Genomic DNA, 21992 nt, shown 5'->3' on the forward strand with positions numbered 1-21992 from the left:
CACGGGCTGATTTCTATCGAGAAGCCAATGGATATGAACAAAATACAGAGGAGTATATTACACGGGGGGAGAGCGAGCTAGCTAGTTCACCTGGGGCTGGGGGCACTCTAAAGAGGCAGTAGCTAGCAGTCAGTGAACAATATGAGCAAGTTATTTTTTTCCTGCCAGAGACGCGCTCACCACTCAGAGCCCAGACAGTATAATGCGGAATCAATAGCTGCTGCATGTTATTCATTCAGGACAACACACTGTGCTCCAGGCTCAGACACAGCTGGAGGAGGGCTTTGCTGCTGCTGACAGTTTGTCAAAGACACAAGCAATACTCAAGTCATTAAGATGGAGGGCATAGCTGTATACAAAGCACCTAGTATGGATCGCAGCCTCACAGGTGTGTGCACAGACGTGTATAGTCATATACAAAGGAACGGATATAGATTACAGTTAAGTGTGCACCGCTCAGAATTGCACAATGTTCTAAGAGTAGAGTCAATGAGTGTGTTTTTCTATTTGTAAGAAGACTGACTGAAAAGTTGACAATAACAGCAGAAAACAAAATCAATGTATTACCACACGAAGAGAAGTGACTCATTTTTTGATTTTTTATTTCAGTTTTTACAGACTTTTCCTCACAACGATGCCAGAGAGAAAGCGTTTTGTATTTTGTTTCCATTGCATTGTAATTATTTGAAAGCAACCAAAAGAGGAAGTCATCCATTTTGGAGAGCGTAGCAGTAGAAGCAGTTCTGACATGCAGCAGAGCCGGAAGGTTAATCAAACCCAGAGAGCGACAGGACGATCATTTCCCCCATCCACAGTTTGAACCCGAAACCCCTATATCCCCCTGTTCAGAGCCCACCCACCCAATTCATCTAATACAAAACATAGACTGCGGCAACAAAGGATTGCAGATCAGAACATGCTCAAAACTCACTCAAAAGGGAAAAACATTGTGCAATTCTAAATTCCTGCTCTAAAGGTCAATGTTGACATAATGCCATCACTACACAGCGATGTTTTAATAAGTAACAGATTAATCAATATTTTTTTTACATACATTTTTTGTAATAGCCAACATGGTGATTGGTCAAGTGGGTATTTATGCTATTATACGTTACTAGAGTAACCCTGGTCATTAATATTTAGTGTGATATGTTATCAGTAGGGGGTTACGTAGAGAGTAGGTAACCAAATTATTAGCGACCTAAAGAGGACCTACCCCCTCATACAGTACAAACCCCCCTAGTTGAAGCACTGGACAGTTAGCCAGTCAGGTCTACAGAGAAGAGCTACAGTACACAGCCAAGGGAAAGAGGAGGCAATCTTCCAGATTTAATAGAATGAATCTTTACAACCGTTCTCTCTCTATCTAGCACAACTGATGTTTGTAAAACTAATATAACCAAGTGGTTTTACAATATTGAAAACTGAAGAAAAAAAATTACACTCGTGGATTTTTATCTGTTTTTTTCTGCCAACATTTTTGTGAAAGGAGTGCAGTGCAGTTACCACAGGACTTGAGAGCGATCATATTTAAGTGCTAAGCTCTATTCATTTTTACATTGCATCCTTGTGTGTTCAGGGAGGGTCCAAGTCTGGGTGCTTTTCCCTCATTGTTTGGTCCCTAAGGGAGACATGATTGACAAGTCCATCCATTCAATGGCTACTGAAAAGAGGCGAGAAGAAATAACGTAAAAAATAATCAAAAGGGAAAAACCAAAAACCAAACCCTGCAAACAGACAAAGCAGTGCTAAAGACAGAGGTTGGAGGTCAGTGAAAGGGGTGTGTCCATCTTGTCTGTCTGGGGGAACACTGCTGCATCAGTCTGTCCGTCCTTTCTAGGCTCCCGTTTCACTTGAGGAGAGCCTTGATGGCATCGGTCTCGGCTGCTTCGAAGGCGCTCTGGCCGTCTGGTCCTTTCCGCTCCTTGTCGGCTCCCTGGGATAGAGACAGACATGGCAGGGAGACATTATGATCTGAGTGGCGCATCAAGGGCCTCAACCTCAGTGTGAACTCACTCTCTCAAAGTGAACTACAGGCCAAGGTTAGAATCAGTGTTCACCCTGCACCCCCATCCCTCCTCCAGCTCTCTACCCAAGGCCACAGGTTCAGCCCTTCAGTACTGCTCTGAGTATGGGCCAACCTGCCTTTCCCACTCAACCCACTCTGTGATGATGTAGAGTCTCCCACCTCTCCAAGGGCATTCGAAAAGGACTGGCATGAGCAAGGCACTGCACAGAATGACTGATTAAGTAATCACCTAGCATTCCAAACTGCTACTCATTATAGGTTCAAGATTAGCAAATATGTGCAGTGCCTTGCTCTGGCAGATTCCCTCTAACCCAATGTTTCCCTTCCTCTCTCACACACATCCCTCAACTACGTTTTAGAAAAAGACAGTGAAGGTGATTGAGGGTGAAGGGAATGCAGCAAGGGTTGTAAATAACTGACTGAGGGGACTAGACTCACTAGAAGACTAGCCAACGACTGGTGGCTACCAGACCAACGACAACAACTTTAATGGAAAACTGTAGCCTCGCCAACTTTAGCCTCTTAGCGGGGGCTTACGGAGCCCGGGCAGAGAACACGCCATTGTTGAGTGGAAAAGCCGAGCGGCCTGACCCACTTTGAGTGCCAGAGTGTGTGTATGTATGTGTGTATGTATGTATCAGAGCAAGAGGGTAATTGTGTGTGTTTGTGAGAGAGGTTGTGTGTGTGGTGCCAAAAGGGGCAGCGGAGCGGAGCACGGGCTACAGGGATTAAACAGGACTGGTGGATACCCTCTTAAATAGGCATCTCTAATTGGGGAAAAAGCTACATTTGAGAGTTTATATGCATCTAGCCACACAGTTAACAATGTTCTGATGCAGCTTTATGAAAAGTAACTAAATACGTACACTACCGTTCAAAAGTTTGGGGTCATTTAGAAATGTCCTTGTTTTCCATAAAAACATACATGAAATTAGTTTGAATAGGAAATGTAGTAAAATGCATAGGAAATGTAGTCATTGACAAGGTTAGAAATAATGATTTTTAATTGAAATAATAATTGTGTCCTTCAAACTTTGCTTTCGTCAAAGAATCCTCCATTTGCAGCAATTACAGCCTTGCAGACCTTTGTCATTGTAGTTGTAAATTTGTTGACGTAATCTGAAGTGATTTCATCCGATGCTTCCTGAAGCACCTCCCACAAGTTGGATTGGCTTGATGGGCACTTCTTACGTACCATACGGTCAAGCTGCTCCCACAACAGCTCAATATGATTGAGATCCGGTGACTGTGCTGGCCACTCCATTATAGACAGAATACCAGCTGACTGCTTCTTCCCTAAATAGTTCTTGCATAGTTTGGAGCTGTGCTTTGGGTCATTGTCCTGTTGTAGGAGGAAATTGGATCCAATCAAGCGCTGTCCACAGGGTATGGCATGGCGTTGCAAAATGGAGTGATAGCCTTCCTTCTTCAAGATCCCTTTTACCCTGTACAAATCTCCCACTTTACCACCACCAAAGCACCCACAGACCATCACATTGCCTCCACCATGCTTGACAGATGGCATCAAGCACTCCTCCAGTATCTTTTCATTTGGTCTGCGTCTCACAAATGTTCTTCTTTGTGATCCAAACACCTCAAACTTCGATTCGTCTGTCCATAACACTTTTTTCCAATCTTCCTCTGGCCAGTGTGTGTTCATTTGCCCATCTTAATCTTTTCTTTTTATTGGCCAGTCTGAGATATGGCTTTTTCTTTGCAACTCTGCCTAGAAGGTCAGCATCCCGGAGTCGCCTTTTCACTGTTGACGTTGAGACTGGTGTTTTGCGGGTACTATTTAATGAAGCTGCCAGTTGAGGACCTGTGAGGTGTCTGTTTCTCAAACTAGACACTAATGTATTTGTCCTCTTGCTCAGTTGTGCACCGGGGCATCTTTCTATTCTGGTTAGAGCCAGTTTGCACTGTTCTGTGAAGGGAGTAGTACGAAATCTTCAGTTTCTTGGCAATTTCTCGCATGAAATAGCCTTCATTTTCTCAGAACAAGAATAGACTGACCAGTTTCAGAAGAAAGTTATTTGTTTCTGGCCATTTTGAGCCTGTAATCGAACCCACAATTGCTGATGCTCCAGATACTCAACTAGTCTCAAGAAGGCCAGTTTTATTGCTTCTTTCAAATCAGCACAAAAGTTTTCAGATGTGCTAATATAATTGCAAAAGGGTTTTCTAATGATCAATTAGCCTTTTAAAATGATAAACTTGGATTAGCAAACACAACGTGCCATTGGAACACAGGACTGATGGTTGCTGATAATGGGCCTCTGTACGCCTATGTAGATACAGTGGGGAAAAAAAGTATTTAGTCAGCCACCAATTGTGCAAGTTCTCCCACTTAAAAAGATGAGAGGCCTGTAATTTTCATCATAGGTACACGTCAACTATGACAGACAAATTGAGAAGAAAAAAAATCCAGAAAATCACATTGTAGGATTTTTTATGAATTTTTTGCAAATTATGGTGGAAAATAAGTATTTGGTCACCTACAAACAAGCAAGATTTCTGGCTCTCACAGACCTGTAACTTCTTCTTTAAGAGGCTCCTCTGTCCTCCACTCGTTACCTGTATTAATGGCACCTGTTTGAACTTGTTATCAGTATAAAAGACCTGTCCACAACCTCAAACAGTCACACTCCAAACTCCACTATGGCCAAGACCAAAGAGCTGTCAAAGGACACCAGAAACAAAATTGTAGACCTGCACCAGGCTGGGAAGACTGAATCTGCAATAGGTAAGCAGCTTGGTTTGAAGAAATCAACTGTGGGAGCAATTATTAGGAAATGGAAGACATACAAGACCACTGATAATCTCCCTCGATCTGGGGCTCCACGCAAGATCTCACCCCGTGGGGTCAAAATGATCACAAGAACGGTGAGCAAAAATCCCAGAACCACACGGGGGGGACCTAGTGAATGACCTGCAGAGAGCTGGGACCAAAGTAACAAAGCCTACCATCAGTAACACACTACGCCGCCAGGGACTCAAATCCTGCAGTGGCAGACGTGTCCCCCTGCTTAAGCTAGTACATGTCCAGGCCCGTCTGAAGTTTGCTAGAGTGCATTTGGATGATCCAGAAGAGGATTGGGAGAATGTCATATGGTCAGATGAAACCAAAATATAACTTTTTGGTAAAAACTCAACTCGTCGTGTTTGGAGGACAAAGAATGCTGAGTTGCATCCAAAGAACACCATACCTACTGTGAAGCATGGTGGTGGAAACATCATGCTTTGGGGCTGTTTTTCTGCAAAGGGACCAGGACGACTGATCCGTGTAAAGGAAAGAATGAATGGGGCCATGTATCGTGAGATTTTGAGTGAAAACCTCCTTCCATCAGCAAGGGCATTGAAGATGAAACGTGGCTGGGTCTTCCAGCATGACAACGACCCGAAACACACAGCCAGGGCAACTAAGGAGTGGCTCCGTAAGAAGCATCTCAAGGTCCTGGAGTGGCCTAGCCAGTCTCCAGACCTGAAACCAATAGAAAGGGAGGGAGCTGAAAGTCCGTATTGCCCAGCGACAGCCCCAAAACCTGAAGGATCTGGAGAAGGTCTGTATGGAGGAGTGGGCCAAAAGACCTGCTGCAGTTTGTGCAAACCTGGTCAAGACCTACAGGAAACGTATGATCTCTGTAATTGCAAACAAAGGTTTCTGTACCAAATATTAAGTTCTGCTTTTCTGATGTATCAAATACTTATGTCATGCAATGAAATGCAAATTAATTACTTAAAAATCATACAATGTGATTTTCTGGATTTTTGTTTTAGATTTCGTCTCTCACAGTTGAAGTGTACTTATGATAAAAATTACAGACCTCTACATGCTTTGTAAGTAGGAAAACCTGCAAAATCGGCAGTGTATCAAATACTTGTTCTCCCCACTGTAATTAGTTAAATAAAGTCCACCTGTGTGCAATCTGTGTCACATGATCTCTATATATTCTCAATTGGTAGAGCATGGCGCATGTAACGCCAGGGTAGTGGGTTCGATCCCCGGGACCACCCATACGTAAAAATTTATGCACACATGACTGTAAGTCGCTTTGGATAAAAGCGTCTGCTAAATGGCATATTATTATTATTATAATATATATATATATATATATATATATATATATATATATATATATATATATATATATATATATATATATACACACACATATACACACACACACACACACCTGTTCTGAAAGGCCCCAGAGTCTGTAACATCACTAAGCAAGGGGCACCACCAAGCAAGCGGCACCATGAAGACCAAGGAGCTCTCCAAACAGGTCAGGGACAAAGTTGTGGAGAAGTACAGATCAGGGTTGGGTTATAAAAAAAGATCAGAAACTTTGAACATCCCACGGAGGACCATTAAATCCATTATTAAAAAATTGAAAGAATATGGCACCACAACAAACCTGCCAAGAGAGGGCCAGCCACCAAAACTCACTGACCAGGCAAGGAGGGCATTAAATCAGAGGCAACAAAGAGACCAAAGATAACCCTGAAGGAACTGCAAAGCTCCACAGCGGAGATTGGAGTATCTGTCCATAGGACCACTTTAAGCCGTATACTCCACAGAGCTGGGCTTTACGAAATAGCCATTGCTTAAAGAAAAAAATAAGCAAACACGTTTGGTGTTCACCAAAAGGCATATGGGAGTACTCTGGTCAGATGAGACAAAAATTGAGCTTTTTGGCCATCAAGGAAAACGCTATGTCTGGTGCAAACCCAACACCACTCATCACCCCAAGAACACCATCCCCACAGTGAAGCATGGTGGTGGCAGCATCATGCTGTGGGTATGTTTTTCATCGGCAGGGACTGCAAAACTGGTCAGAATTGAATGATGGATGGCGCTAAATACAGGGAAATTATTGAGGGAAACCTGTTTCAGTCTTCCAGAGATTTGAGACTGGGACAGAGGTTTACCTTGCAACAGGACAATGACCCTAAGCATACTGCTAAAGCAACACTTGAGTGGTTTAAGGGGAAACATTTAATTGTCTTGGAATGGCCTAGTCAAAGCCCAGACCTCAAAAATCTGTGGTATGACTTAAAGATTGCTGTACACCAGCGGAACACATCCAACTTGAAGGAGCTGGAGCAGTTTTGCCTTGAAGAATGGGCAAAAATCCAAGTGGCTAGATGTGCCAAGCTTATAGAGACATACCACAAGAGACTTGCAGCTGTAATTGCTGCAAAAGGTGGCTCTACAAAGTATTGACTTTGGGGGGGTGAATAGTTATGCACGCTCAAGGTCTATTTTTTTGTCTTATTTCTTGTTTAAAATGTTTTGCATCTTCAAAGTGGTAGGCATGTTGTGTAAATCAAATGATACAACCCCCCCCCAAAAAAAAATCTATTTTAATTCCAGATTGTAAGGCAGGGGTCCCCAAACTTTTTCCTGTGAGGGCCACATAACTTTTCCCTTCTCTGATGGGGGGCCGGTGTCAGTTTGTAACAGAAAAAGTGTGACGATCGTAGGGGAGCTTAAAAAATTTATTGTTTTCCAGAAAGCCACACATAACCAAATAACCCTTTCCAGGTTCTTTACAGAAAAAAAGTCAGGAAACAAATAACACTATTTATGAAATAAATAATAACTAAATAACTCTCTCTGGGTTCTTCATAGAAAAAAAAGCCATGGAACATTAACTTTCTGTTGTGCCATGCACAATCTTAACAGATAAAAGTTCAGCTCAGTTGTCAGAGCAGAATCTCTCTGACACATATGAGCAGTCTCTTAAAGTTCTTGTGTTCCTTCCTTATAATCCTTTTGTAGGTTCCAGTAGGCTTGTAGACACCGCTGTTTGCAGCTCTCTCTCATCAACTTCCCTGTGAAAACCACAAAGGAAGCAGGTTGAGAAACTGAACTAAGTGATACAGCACCTACACAGCACAATACATTTCACTACCAGTATGGTTGTAAAGATGGATTTTATCCCAGTAGATTTTATTATGATTATATTTGTTTATGCTCAGAATGACTCATTCAAGTCAGAAAAGTGAGCTTACCTATGTATGTTCATCAGTGTGAACTGTGGGCCTGCATCTGGCTGGTGAGAAGTTGAATATCAGGTTCCATTCTAGTTACAGCCAGTCTCAAGCACTGATGCAAATGTTCATCTGTCAATCTTGATCTCATCGGAGTTTTCAGCAGTTTCATGCGAGAAAAGGTTTTCTCGCAGATATACGTGCTGCCAAAAACTGTGGACATTTTCATTGCGTGTTTTTGATGTTTGGATATGTGTCGTTTGGGAGGGCGGCATAGAAGTCAATGAGACTGTTGGGCTTGAATGCGTCTTTCAGAACATCACAGTTCTGTAACTCAGCCAACTCAAACTGATATGAAGGCTGGGCTTCATCAATGTCGGCAACAAAGGGGTTCTGAAAAAGACGGATTTCTTTTGCATGAACATGTAGTTCACTGAATCGCACACCGAACTCCGCCTTCAGCATTTCCAGTGCTTCCACGCACTTTTCAGCTGGGAACGGGACCGCTGGGTTCTCTGTCGACAGGTTTTGGGTAGCAGGAAGATGGACGAAGTTGCGCTTTTTCACTTGTTCCAAAAGCAGCGCTAATTTCACCTCAAATGCTTTTATGTGTGAATACATGTCGCAAATGAGTTTCCCTCGCCTTGTAGCTGCAAGTTAAGGCTGTTAAGTATTTCTGTCACGTCTGTTAAAAATGCGAGGTGCCATTTCCATTCTGGGTTGATCAGCTCTGGGACCGTTTTGTCTTTTAAATGAAGAAATGCGTTAATTTCGGGTAGCAGCTCGTAAAACGCCTCAAAACTCTGCCCCGGCTCAGCCATCGGACCTCTGTGTAGTACAGCACATCTCCGTGCGTAGACTCCAGTTCAGACAGGAATTCTTGGAACTGCCTGTGTTTAAGTCCCTTTGCTCTGATGAAGTTTATGCACGACACCACAACCTTCATTACAGAATCCCACGTCAACACTTTGCAGCACAGTGCTTGCTGGTGAATTAGGCAGTGGACTCGTAGCGGGGCGGTGAGACCCCTTTTTCCAACTCCCGGTTCATGCGTCCTATTAGACCGCGAGTTTCGCCCACCATGCTAGGAGCCCCGTCAGTCGTGATGCTAGCTAGCTTTGACCAGTCCAGGTCCAACTTCTCCATGGTTTGGCACACTTTGTCAAAAATATCCTCTCCCGTTGTAGTCCCTTTGAGACTTTGGAGGGCTGCCAGCTCCTCGCATATCTCAAAGTTTGCGCTAACTCCACGAATAAAAATGAGCAGTTGCGCTGTGTCTTGCACGTCCGTGCTCTCATCCAGTGCTAATGAAAAAAGTCAAATTCTTTCGTCTTCTGCTGCAGCTGGGCATATACATTACTCCCGATTTCTTCAACGCGTCTGGTGATTGTACTCGCCGACAGACTTACGGCATTAAATGCATCTTTCTTCTCGGGACACACCTCCTCCGCGACAGCATCCATACATTTCTTAACAAACTCTCCGTCAGTGAAAGGCTTACCGCTGCTTGCTATCAGTTTAGCAACCCGAAAGCTGGCCCGAACGGATGCCTGGTTCAGCTGAGCTTGGCGTACAAATGTATTCTGCTGAGATAGTAGTCCACTTTTTAGCTTTGAGAGTTTGTCTGCTCGTATTTGGCCTTGCAAGCTATCGTACTTGTCTTTGTGACGGGATTCATAGTGTCGGCGAAGATTGTATTCTTTGAATACCGCCACCGTCTCTTGACAGATGAGACAAACAGCCTTTTCTTTGCATTGAACAAAAAAATAATCGTTTGTCCACTGCGGGTTAAATACCCTGCATTCTGAATCAATTTTTCTCTTACCTAACCTTTTCGCCATTATTCCGTTCTCTCTTTGACAGGGCCGGGCCTAGGATTTTTTTTCTGGAGGCCAAATAGGAAAAAAATCCGATAGCGTCTCTGGGATTGTTCAGAGGGCCGGGCCAAATGTGCTGACGGGCCGTATCCGGCCCGCGGGCCGTAGTTTGGTGACCATTGTTGTAAGGGAACCAAATAGGAAAAATGCCAAGGGGGTGAATACACAAAAAATGTATGCACGCATGACTGTAAGTCGCTTTGGATAAAAGCGTCTGCTAAATGGCATATTATTATTATTATTATTATTATATACTTTCGCAAGCCACTGTATAGGAGCCTTCCAGTGTCATATAATGAGCATTCCCTGACTCATATAACTGGAGCTAGCTAGCTGTATCGTCCCGTGAAGACCAACTCGTTTTGTCGTATACCGACACCGCTTCTCAGTCTCCCTGGACTCTACTGAGAGTGGGGGGGAAGAAAGCCTCCTCCTCCCCGTCCCTCAAGTCTACAGTTGTTATCTTCTCTACCATGGACATCCACTGGTCTCCACTTAGAATAATGAGCTAGTCTAAATGGGAATAATGATGGTAGCCAGTCAACACGGACGGTCCAAACATCCAGCCAGGAAGAGATTGAGGCTGCAGCCCCAACAACTAAGTGAGATGTTGGCTAGCCCTAATGAATAAGAATGACCCAGTCAAATAGAGACAGCAGCATCCTGGAGTGATAGAGCCAAACAACGCCACTGTGTGTGTGCAGTAAGACGTAATAGGGGTTATGTAAGTCTGCCACTCGGCCAAGGTGTCCATTAATTCTTCATTATGCCATTATTGAGGGGAAAGGAGAGACTGCCCATGCATAATCTATCAGGCCCTCACACCTCCTCCCCTCAGGACTGGTTATAAAATGTGACGCTTACAGGAGCCCATTGACAAGCGCCGCGGGCCATTCACAGGGCATATTTTACGTCGCCTTGAACGAGGGAGGAGAGGAAAGAAGGAGTGCGAGATCAATATCTGTATGGGGATGGAGCAATAGACTGCTGCTGGCTGCACTGTGCTCAAAGAAGTGGGAGAAGAGAGAACGGCTGTTTGACCAGAACACGAGCAGGGTGCTGATTGCTGAAACAGGACAAGGGGGGATTCTGTACTGTAAGACAACAGTGAGGGTAAGGTGAAATGCTGTGCTGTAAGACAGAGGGTAAAGGGAAATGCTGTACTATAACAGTTACTTTTAACATTTAGTGGGGGAAAATAGTATTTAGTCAGCCACCAATTGTGCAAGTTCTCCCACTTAAAAAGATGAGAGAGGCCTGTAATTTTCATCATAGGTACACGTCAACTATGACAGACAAAATGAGAAGAAAAAAAATCCAGAAAATCACATTGTAGGATTTGTAATGAATTTATTTGCAAATTATGGTGGAAAATAAGTATTTGGTCAATAACAAAAGTTTCTCAATACTTTGTTATATACCCTTTGTTGGCAATGACACAGGTCAAACGTTTTCTGTAAGTCTTCACAAGGTTTTCACACACTGTTGCTGGTATTTTGGCGCATTCCTCCATGCAATTGGAATTCCCGCCAAAGATTCCCGCCAAAGATTTTCTATGGGGTTGAGATCTGGAGACTGGCTAGGCCACTCCAGGACCTTGAAATTCTTCTTACGAAGCCACTCCTTCGTTGCCCGGGCGGTGTGTTTGGGATCATTGTCATGCTGAAAGACCCAGCCACGTTTCATCTTCAATGCCCTTGCTGATGGAAGGAGGTTTTCATTCAAAATCTCACGATACATGGCCCCATTCATTCTTTCCTTTACACGGATCAGTCGTCCTGGTCCCTTTGCAGAAAAACAGCCCCAAAGCATGATGTTTCCACCACCATGCTTCACAGTAGGTATGGTGTTCTTTGGATGCAACTCAGCATTCTTTGTCCTCCAAACACGACGAGTTGAGTTTTTACCAAAAAGTTCTATTTTGGTTTCATCTGACCATATGACATTCTCCCAATCCTCTTCTGGATCATCCAAATGCATTCTAGCAAACTTCAGACGGGCCTGGACATGTACTGGCTTAAGCAGGGGGACACGTCTGGCACTGCAGGATTTGAGTCCCTGGCGGCGTAGTGTGTTACTGATGGTAGGCTTTGTTACTTTGGTCCCAGCTCTCTGCAGGTCATTCACTAGGTCCCCCCGTGTGGTTCTGGGATTTTTGCTCACCGTTCTTGTGATCATTTTGACCCCACGGGGTGAGATCTTGCGTGGAGCCCCAGATCGAGGGAGATTATCAGTGGTCTTGTATGTCTTCCATTTCCTAATAATTGCTCCCACAAGCTGCTTACCTATTGCAGATTCAGTCTTCCCAGCCTGGTGCAGGTCTACAATTTTGTTTCTGGTGTCCTTTGACAGCTCTTTGGTCTTGGCCATAGTGGAGTTTGGAGTGTGACTGTTTGAGGTTGTGGACAGGTGTCTTTTATACTGATAACAAGTTCAAACAGGTGCCATTAATACAGGTAACGAGTGGAGGACAGAGGAGCCTCTTAAAGAAGTTACAGGTCTGTGAGAGCCAGAAATCTTGCTTGTTTGTAGGTGACCCAATACTTATTTTCCACCATAATTTGCAAAAAATTCATTACAAATCCTACAATGTGATTTTCTGGATTTTTTTTCTTCTCAATTTGTCTGTCATAGTTGACGTGTACCTATGATGAAAATTACAGGCCTCTCTCATCTTTTTAAGTGGGAGAACTTGCACAATTGGTGGCTGACTAAATACTTTTTTCCCCACTGTAAGTCATTTAGCATGTGCACTTTACCAGAGTGACTTACAGTAGTGAGTACATTTTCATACTGGTCCCCCGTGGGAATTGTACCCACCACCCTGGCGTTACAAGCGCCATGCTCTACCAACTGAGCTACACGGGACCACTGTAAGACTGGAAAAGGTAGTACTATATACACAGTACCAGTTGACACCTACTCATTCAAGGATTTTTCTTTATATTTACTGAAAAAAATTACATTGTAGAATAATAGTGAAGCCATCAAAACTATGAAATCACACATGGAATCATGTAGTAACCAAAAAAGTGTTAAATCAAAATATATTTGAGATTCTTCAAATAACCACCCTTTGCCTTGACAGCTTTGCACACTCTTGGCATTCTCTCAACCAGCTTCACCTGGAATGCTTTTCCAACAGTCTTGAAGGAGTTCCCACATATGCTGAGCACTTGTTTATTAATTATTTACTAATAGTGGTCCTCTGTAGCTCAGCTGGTAGAGCACGGCGCTTGTAACGCCAAGGTAGTGGGTTCGATCCCCGGGACCACCCATACACAAAAAAAAAAAATGTATGCACGCATGACTGTAAGTCGCTTTGGATAAAAGCGTCTGCTAAATGGCATATTATATTATTATATTATAAATAAACTAAATATGCATATGCTGACCTGGCCGTCCGACTCATCCCAAACCATCTCAAATTGGGTTGAGGACGGGGGATTGTGGAGACCAGGTCATCTGAACAGCACACCATCACTCTCCTTCTTGGTAAAATAGCCCTTACACAGCCTAGAGGTGTGTTGGGTCATTGTCCTGTTGAAAAACAAATGATAGTCCCACTAGGCCCAAACCAGATGGGATGGCATATCGCTGCAGAATGCTGTGGTAGCCATGCTGGTTAAGTGTGCCTTGAATTCTAAATAAATCACAGTGTCACCAGCAAAGCACCCCCACACCATAACACCTCCTCTTCCAAGCTTTACGGTGGGAACTACACATGCGGAGATCATCCGTTCACCCACACCAAGTCTCACAAAGACACAGCGGTTTGAAACAAAAAGGACAAATGTCCACCGGTCTAATGTCCATTGCTCGTGTTTCTTGGCCCAAGCAGGTCTCTTCTTCTTATTGGTGTCCTTTAGTAGTGGTTTCTTTGCAGCAATTCGACCATGAAGGCCTGATTCACACAGTCCCCTCTGAACAGTTGATGTTGAGATGTGTCTGTGACTTGAACTCTGTGAAGCATTTATTTGGGCTGCAATTCCTAAGGCTGGTAACTCTAATGAACTTATCCTCAGCAGCAGAGGAAACTCTGGGTCTTCCATTCCTGTGGTGATCCACATGAGAGCCAGTTTCATCATAGCGCTTGATGGTTTTTGCGACTATACTTGAAGAAACTTTCAGAAGTTCTTTGCTTATTTGAGCTGTTCTTGCCATAATATGGACTTGGTCTTTTACCAAATAGGGCTATATTCTGTATACCCCCTCTATCTTGTCACAAAACAACTGATTGGCTCAAACGCATTAAGGAAATAAATTCCACAAATTAGCTTTTAAGGCGGCACACCTGTTAATTGAAATGCATTCCAGGTGACTACCTCATGAAGCTGGTTGAGAGAATGCCAGGTGTGTGCAAAGCTGTCATCAAGGCAAAGGGTGGCTATTTGAAGAATCTCAAATATAACATAATTTTGATTTGTTTAACACTTTTTTGGTTATTACATGATTCCATATGTGTTATTTAATAGTTTTGATGTCTTCACTATTATTCTACAATGTAAAATGTTTTTAAAATAAAGAAAAACCCTTGAATGAGTAGGTGTGTCCAAACTTGACTGGTAGTGTGTGTGTGTGTTATATATATATATATATATATATATATATATATATATATATATATATATATATATATATATATATATATATATACACATACATATACATATACATATACATACACACACACACACACACACACACACACACACACACACACACACCATGAAAAAAGTATCTTGGCTAGTTAGGCCCAAAAGTGAAACATGGGGAGAGAAGCTTAAGAGTATCGTTGAACCCCCCGACACAGTCTGAGCATATCTTAACACTTCTCCCCATCTTCCTCCCTCCTAGCTAGCAGCATGCCGATAGTGGTGCTCAGGGGGCTACATTTAGACAGGGAGGAAATGGTAGTCTGCACAATTCTACTAAGTAATTTCCTGTTACCCAGCCCACCCTTCATCCAAGTGATAAATCCATTACGACACATTCTTCACTCTGCGATGCCCATACACAATCACTCTCCCTGGCTTGCCTAGCACACAGTGTAGACTGGGGCCTGATCAGGAGGATGTAACGTTACAGAACGTTTTTCTGTAGATAGAAACGTATGACGTAGAACAGATGATTGTCAGATAGAAATAGAATGAGTAGAGACACGATTCCCTATTCTATCTGCAACGTTTCACAGAACGTTCAGAACGTTTCACATCACTGAATACACCCCAGGTCCAATGCAGCTAGAAGGCTAAATAAGGCTAGCCTGAATAATATCATACTCCTGACCCAATGGCCGTGGTCTACAGTCCACTGTTAATAGTGGGAGCTGTTTAGGGAGATAGGGAGGGCTTCTCAGTGTTGATTCATAATTAACAAGCCTTGTGTTCTTCTGTAGCCGTCTCTGGCCTGTAGTGAAGTCAGCAACTCTTCCCCCTCCCCCAGCCTGCCGTCTGGTTAGGGTCAAACACAGGCCTTCGTCAGCTCCCATGACGCTCCAGGGCACACTTCGAAAACGATCAAGTATTTTGTCCAGAATTAATACTTGAGTTATCATGAATCATACATTATTCTGGTAGTAGTGGACTACCGATACAGTATCCAATTACTCTGCATGTTTCTTAAAGCTGAATAAACAAGCGGACATGAATCAATGAGTAGACATTCAAGCGCTGGCCTGCGGTTGCTCTTCATGTGTAATAACAGTGTGGGTAAAGAGAGAGCCAGAGAGAAAGTGCTTCAGAGCTCCAGTCCTGCTGGTGATGCTGGTGCTTCTGGCTGAAATGAGCCATCGGGCTGCTGTGGCGTGGAGCACCGACTCATATCTCCTCGCACTCCGCGTTAGGCCTAATCCTGGCTGGCGGCGACCCGGGCCTGCTTTCGCCTGATGACAGACCCCACCTTCTTATATATGCCTGAGGGGGGTTTCAATTGCTGACGCACGGCGCCGAGACTGTCCCCTCCTTATGAGGTGATCTGGTTACATCCATTTGATATCTCGGTCTCTGCATGCATCGTGACTGTACCCCCTCCCTAAGATGTGTCCCCTCAAATCAAATTGTATTTGTCACATACGCCGAATACAACAGGCGTAGACCTTACCGTAAAATGCTTCCTTACAACCCCTTAACCAACAATGCAGTTAAGAAAATATTTACTAAATAAACTTAAGTAAAAAACTAAATAAAAAAGTAATAAAATAACAATGAGGCTATATACTGGGGGTACCGGTACAGAGTCAATGTGCGGGGGTACAGGTTAGTCGAGGTAATTTGTAGATGTAGGTAGGGGTAAAGTGACTATGCATAGATAAACAGTGAGTAGCAGCAGTGTAAAAACAAAAGGGGGGGTAATCAATGCAAATAGTCCCGGTGGCCATTTAATTAATTGTTCAGCAGTCTTATGTTAAGGAGACTTTTGGACCTAGACTTGGCGCTCCAGTACCGCTTGCCGTGCGGTAGCAGAGAGAACAGTCTTTGACAATACCTAGTATGTAGATCCTGGATGGCAGGAAGCTTGGCCCGAGTGATGTACTGTGTCGTACGCGCTACCCTCTGTTGCGCCTTACGGTCGGAGACTGAGCAGTTATTATTATTATTATTAATTATTATTATTATTATTTTATTAAGCCATTTAGCAGACGCTTTTATCCAAAGCGACTTACAGTCATGCGTGCATACATTTGTGTATGGGTGGTCCCGGGGATCGAACCCACTACCTTGGCTTTACAAGCGCCGTGCTCTACCAGCTGAGCTACAGAGGACCCAGGCGGTGATGCAACCGGTCAGGATGCTCTTGATGGTGCAGCTGTAGAATTTTGAGGATCTGGGGACCCATGCCAAGTCTCCTGAGGGGGAAAATGCATTGTTGTGCCCTCTTCACGACTTTCTTGGTGTGTTTGGACCATGATAGTTTGTTGGTGATGTGGACACCAAGGAACTTGAAACTCACGTCCCGCTCAACTAAAGCCCCGAATGGGGGCGTGTTCGGCCCTCCTTTTCTTGTAGTCCACAATCATCTCCTTTGTCTTGCTCACGTTGAGGGAGAGGTTGTCCTGGCACCACACGGCCAGGTCTCTGACCTCCTCCCTATAGGCTGTCTCATCGTTGTCGGTGATCAGGCCTACCACCTTTGTGTCGTCAGCAAACTTGATGGTGTTGGAGTCGTGCTTGGCCACGCAGTCGTGGGTGAACAGTGAGTACAGGAGGGGACTAAGCACGCACCCCTGATGAGCCCCGTGTTTAGGATCAGCGTGGCAGATGTGTTGCCTACCCTTACCACCTGGGGGCTTCCCGCCAGGAAGTCCAGGATCCAGTTGCAGAGGGAGGTGTTTATTCCCAGGGTCCTTAGCTTAGTGATGAGCTTTGTGGGCACTATGGTGTTGAACACTGAGCTGTAGTCAATGAACAGCATTCTCACATAGGTGTTCCTTTTGTCCAGGTGGGAAAGGGCAGTGTGGAGTGCGATTGAGATTGCATCAGCTGTGGATCTGTTGGGGCGGTATCCGAATTGGAGTGGGTCTAGGGTTTCCAGGATGATGGTGTTGATGTGAGCCATGACTAGCCTTTCAAAGTACTTCATGGCTACCGACATGAGTGCTACGGGGCGGTAGTCATTTAGGCAGGTTACCTTCGCTTTCTTGGGCACAGGGACTATGGTGTTCTGCTTGAAACATGTCGATATTACAGACTCGGCCAGGCAGAGGTTGAAAATGTCAGTGAAGACAGTTGGTCCGCGCATGCTCTGAGTACACGTCCTGGTAATCAGTCGGGCCCCGCGGCCTTGTGAATGTTGACCTGTTTAAAGGTCTTGCTCACATCGGCTACTGAGAGCGTGATCACACAGTCGTCCGGACCAGCTGTTGATCTCATGAATGCTTCAGTGTTGCTTGCCTCGAAGCAAGCATAAATGGCATTTAGCCCATCTGGTAGGCTTGTGTCACTGGGCAGCTCGCGGCTGGGTTTCCCTTTGTAGTCCGTAATAGTTTGCAAACCCTGCCACATCCGACGAGTGTCAGAGCCGGTGTAGTAGGATTCAATCTTAGTCCTGTATTGACGCTTTGCCTGTTTGATGGCATAGTGAGATTTCTTATAAGCGTCCAGATTAGTCTCCCGCTCCTTCAAAGCGGCAGCTCTAGCCTTTAGCTCGGTGCAGATGTTACCTGTAAACCATGGCTTCTGGTTGGGATATGAACGTACGGTCACTGTGGGGAAGATGTCGTTGATGCACTTATTGAGCAAGTCACTGGTACTTCCTGCTTTAGTTTTTGCTTGTAAGCGGGAATCAGGAGGATAGAATTATGGTCAGATTTGCCAAATGAGGGTGAGCTTTGTATGAGTCTCTGTGTGTGGAGTAAAGGTGGTCTAGAGTTCTTTTTTCCTTCTGGTTACACATGTGACACCTGCACATGTGACATGCTGGCAGAAATTAGGTAAAACGGATGTAAGTTTGCCTGCATTAAAGTCCCCGGCCACTAGGAGCGCCGCTTCTGGATGAGCATTTTCTTGTTTGCTTAAGGCCTTATACAGCTCATTGAGTGCGGTCTTAGTGCCAGTGTCAGTTTGTGGTGGTAAATAAACAGCTACGAAAGATATAGATAGATGTTCTTGGTAGATCGTGTGGTCTACAGCTTATCATGAGGTATGCTTTCATTTACCCTGCCTCATTTAGCCTGGCTGGGAGAAGACCGATGCTTACTCACTGGAAATATTAGCCTGTTGGTTTCCATTCTCTCACACACCGTCAGAAACAAGAAAACACAAACTCAATCCATCCACACACAAATGCTGAGCGGCACACCAAGACACACACACTCAATACACCCATGTCCACCCACAGATCACACGTTTTATGAAAGCAGTTTGACATGTCGGAGCTCCCCAGATACAGAGACCAGGGACATAAAAAAAAGCACAATCACAGGAGGTAACGAAATAAATGTTCATATTGTGCTTCTACCCTTTGTGCTGTGCAGCTACGAATGAGGGAGAGAGGGTTACATCCATTTCACAGCAGTTTGGCGCGTTTTCAGAGGGAGGTAGGGAGAGAGAGTGAGAGAAAGAGAGAGGCAGAGAGGGAAGTGATATGAGACTCCACAGAGCTTACTATTAGAGAACTGAGACATCTGTAATTTCTATGTGGCTGCACCACAGGTACCTCACTGAGCTGGCATTCCACGATCACAGATAGCAGCTGGGAAAGCGCCAGCTGAATGAAAACTAATACCACACACAGTGAGTGAGTGACTCTACTCCACAAGGCAGTGCCCAAATCATATTCTGTATGTACACAGTTCTGCCTGAAACAAATATGGCCTAAATCACTGCTCTATGACTTGACTGTGATAGTAGTGACTGTGTACTATGAGTAAGTTTTTTAATAATTTGACAAAGATCACCTATCAAAGCATAGATAATCTATCTGCTCTTATGAATCCAAAATGGCAGCATTACAGAACTGTAAAAGCAGCTCCTTGGTGTCCAGGAAGAGAGTTGGCACTGCACCACCACTCCCCTCACTACAGCAGTTGGTGAATGCCAGGACAGAGGAGGTGTCACATTCAGCCACTGGATCATCATCATCACCTCAGTGTTGTCCAGAGCTGAGCGAGGTGTGTGTATATATAGAGCTGGGGCTAGCAAGTGGGAGGGTTACAAATAAACAACAGCAGTGTTGTGTGATGATGTCTGGGGACATTCCAGCTCCCTCCACACAGAACAGAACAGAGGGTTTGGGCAGGCATGGCCAGATAGTTACTGAACATTGAGCCTTTATTGCATTCTTTTGTCATACAGGAGTTACCTCATCAGCAGTTACACGTCACACAGAACTTCGAACACAGCAATGGCACTGACCAGTGTAAAGACAGCTCTGTGCATGCGTGTGCGCACGCGGTGAGGCATTACCTTTTCTAACAGGATCTTGACGCAGGAGAGGTGACCCTCGTACGTGGCAGAGAGCAGCGGAGTGATACCATGTTTGTCTGGGGCCTGTGGGAGACCAAAGAAAGAGAGTGAACGAAAGGAGAGAGCGGGTTTGTGTGTGGATGGGTGTCATACATCAGCAGACCACAGGGTCGTCCCTGCCTCCAACACAAGGGCACATCACATCACTCTCATTATCAGAGGAAATAACTCAGAGAGAGAGGGAGCACTTTTATTTCTCTCCTTATCATGTCAATGAATTACTGAGAGGAAATCTACTCTGCCACTGTATTTATCTCCCCTGTTTCAGGAGCTCTGGCTAGGGCCCCTTATCTGAAGGGACTGGGAGGGAGACAGGGACTCTTGTTAGTGAAACCAGATTAGAGAGAAAGCAAAATGGTGAAGTTGGAGTGAATGAGAAGTGTGGTGGTGATCAGACCATGAGGCGGATAATGGAGGTTGGGAGAGGACATGGCTCTACAGACTGTGTGCAGTGAGAGTTAGGCCTAGTTAACGAGCTCTCCAAATTCACCACAGGTACATTAAGGTCAGAACTTCCTGTTCTAGCAAGTGTCGCCTGAACGGTCAACACGTGTCTGTGTGAAACTAACTATAACGTCTTGGGTCAGTGAGAGGCCAGTGACACCCATAAGCACGTTCAGGCTTGTGTGGCAATATTGAGGGCCTGAGGGGATTGAGACCAAAGTATAGCTTTGAATAAGGTTACGAAATTTCTAATATTATTATTAAGAACAGTTGCACACCGAGGCTACCTAAAAAGATACAAGAACAAAACGGTACAATACAATCTTCTTCCCTAACTTGTAAATGCCACAACCATCACTACTCTACTCCATTGGTGGCGCAGTGGTCTAAGGCACTGCATCGCAGTGCTAGCTGTGCCACTAGAGATCCTGGTTCGAATCCAGGCTCTGTCGTAGCCGGCCGCGACCGGGAGACCCATGGGGCGGCGCACAATTGGCCAGCGTTGTCCAGGGTAGGGGAGGGAATGTCTGGCAGGGATGTAGCTCAGTTGGCAGAGCATGGCATTTGCAACGCCAGGGTTGTGGGTTCGATTCCAGTATAAAAAATAAAAATGTATGCACTCACTAACTGTAAGTCGCTCTGGATAAGAGCGTCCGCTAAATTACTTAAATGTAAAAGCAGATCGATTCCCTGCAGTGTGGTAATGGGATGAGGCTCGGGAGCATTCTGACAGAGTATGTGGTCTGGCCAGTTAGACTGTGCTGCTCTCTGCACACTGAGGGAATAGATTGGGAGATGGCTTCAGGAGAATGACAGGTCCCTCATAACGGAGGAATCCCATTGGTCCAAACATAGACCTGCACCACTCTCCACGTCTGAACAACACTAGCTGAGTCTACAGTAGTTAAGTCATGTCAGTCTCAGTCGTTACTACAGTATGTGATTGACTATAGTAGAAGCATTGTATGAGTGGAATCAGAATAAGGGAGTGTTGTTCTCTCTGGTACCATTAGGTCTATTCAATAAGCAAATTAATGCAAACACAGAAGGGAAAATACATCATTCCTTCCTTCTTATCCTTGGTCATCAGTAATAACTGATCTGTCTAACGTGAGCAGATAGGTGAAAGTGAGGCCTACCACCATAGCCTTCTTCCATATCAGTAATAATCAAATGAAGAGAGGAATGACTGATATTAGAATACTGCTGTTAAATACTAACTGTATAACAGCAGTAGGCCTATATTAACAGCAGTATTCTAATAACTGTATAACAGCAGTAGGCCTATATTGATAGCAGTATTCTAATAACTGTATAACAGCAGTAGGCCTATATTAACAGCAGTATTCTAATAACTGTATTACAGCAGTAGGCCTATATTGATAGCAGTATTCTAATAACTGTATAACAATAGTAGGCCTATATTGATAGCAGTATTCCCACTAGCAGCTCTTACGTTGACATCTGCTCCCTTGGAGAGGAGGAACTCCAGCATCTCAGCCTGGCCACAGTCAGCAGCGTAGTGCAGGGGCTTCCTGCCTCCCTCCAGGGTTCTGTTCACATCCTCATCCTAAAAACACAAGGTTAAGATACCATCATCACCTACACAACTTCCCCTCCTGTATCAAGACTTGGTCACCAGCTTGCTAAAAAGGAACAAACACTTATTTCACACAGTTA

At 44.5% G+C, this 21992-nt stretch overlaps 1 protein-coding gene across 2 annotated transcripts in view; it reads right to left on the reverse strand.

Annotated features, from left to right (window-relative positions):
* Positions 1–585: 585 nt before the first annotated feature.
* LOC121549076 (myotrophin) overlaps positions 586–21992 on the reverse strand; it is a 30315-nt gene continuing 8908 nt past the window's right edge. For both annotated transcript variants that reach the window (XM_041860919.1, XM_041860911.1), the window contains exons 3-5: positions 21769–21882; positions 19809–19892; positions 586–1936 (exon numbers count right to left, since the gene is read on the reverse strand). In XM_041860919.1, coding sequence (XP_041716853.1) covers positions 1850–1936; positions 19809–19892; positions 21769–21882 — 285 coding nt within the window. In that variant the 3' untranslated portion in view covers positions 586–1849. The remainder of the gene's footprint in view (positions 1937–19808; positions 19893–21768; positions 21883–21992) is intronic.

This window comes from Coregonus clupeaformis, chromosome 4, assembly GCF_020615455.1.
Source record: "Coregonus clupeaformis isolate EN_2021a chromosome 4, ASM2061545v1, whole genome shotgun sequence".
Lineage (NCBI taxonomy): Eukaryota > Metazoa > Chordata > Actinopteri > Salmoniformes > Salmonidae > Coregonus > Coregonus clupeaformis.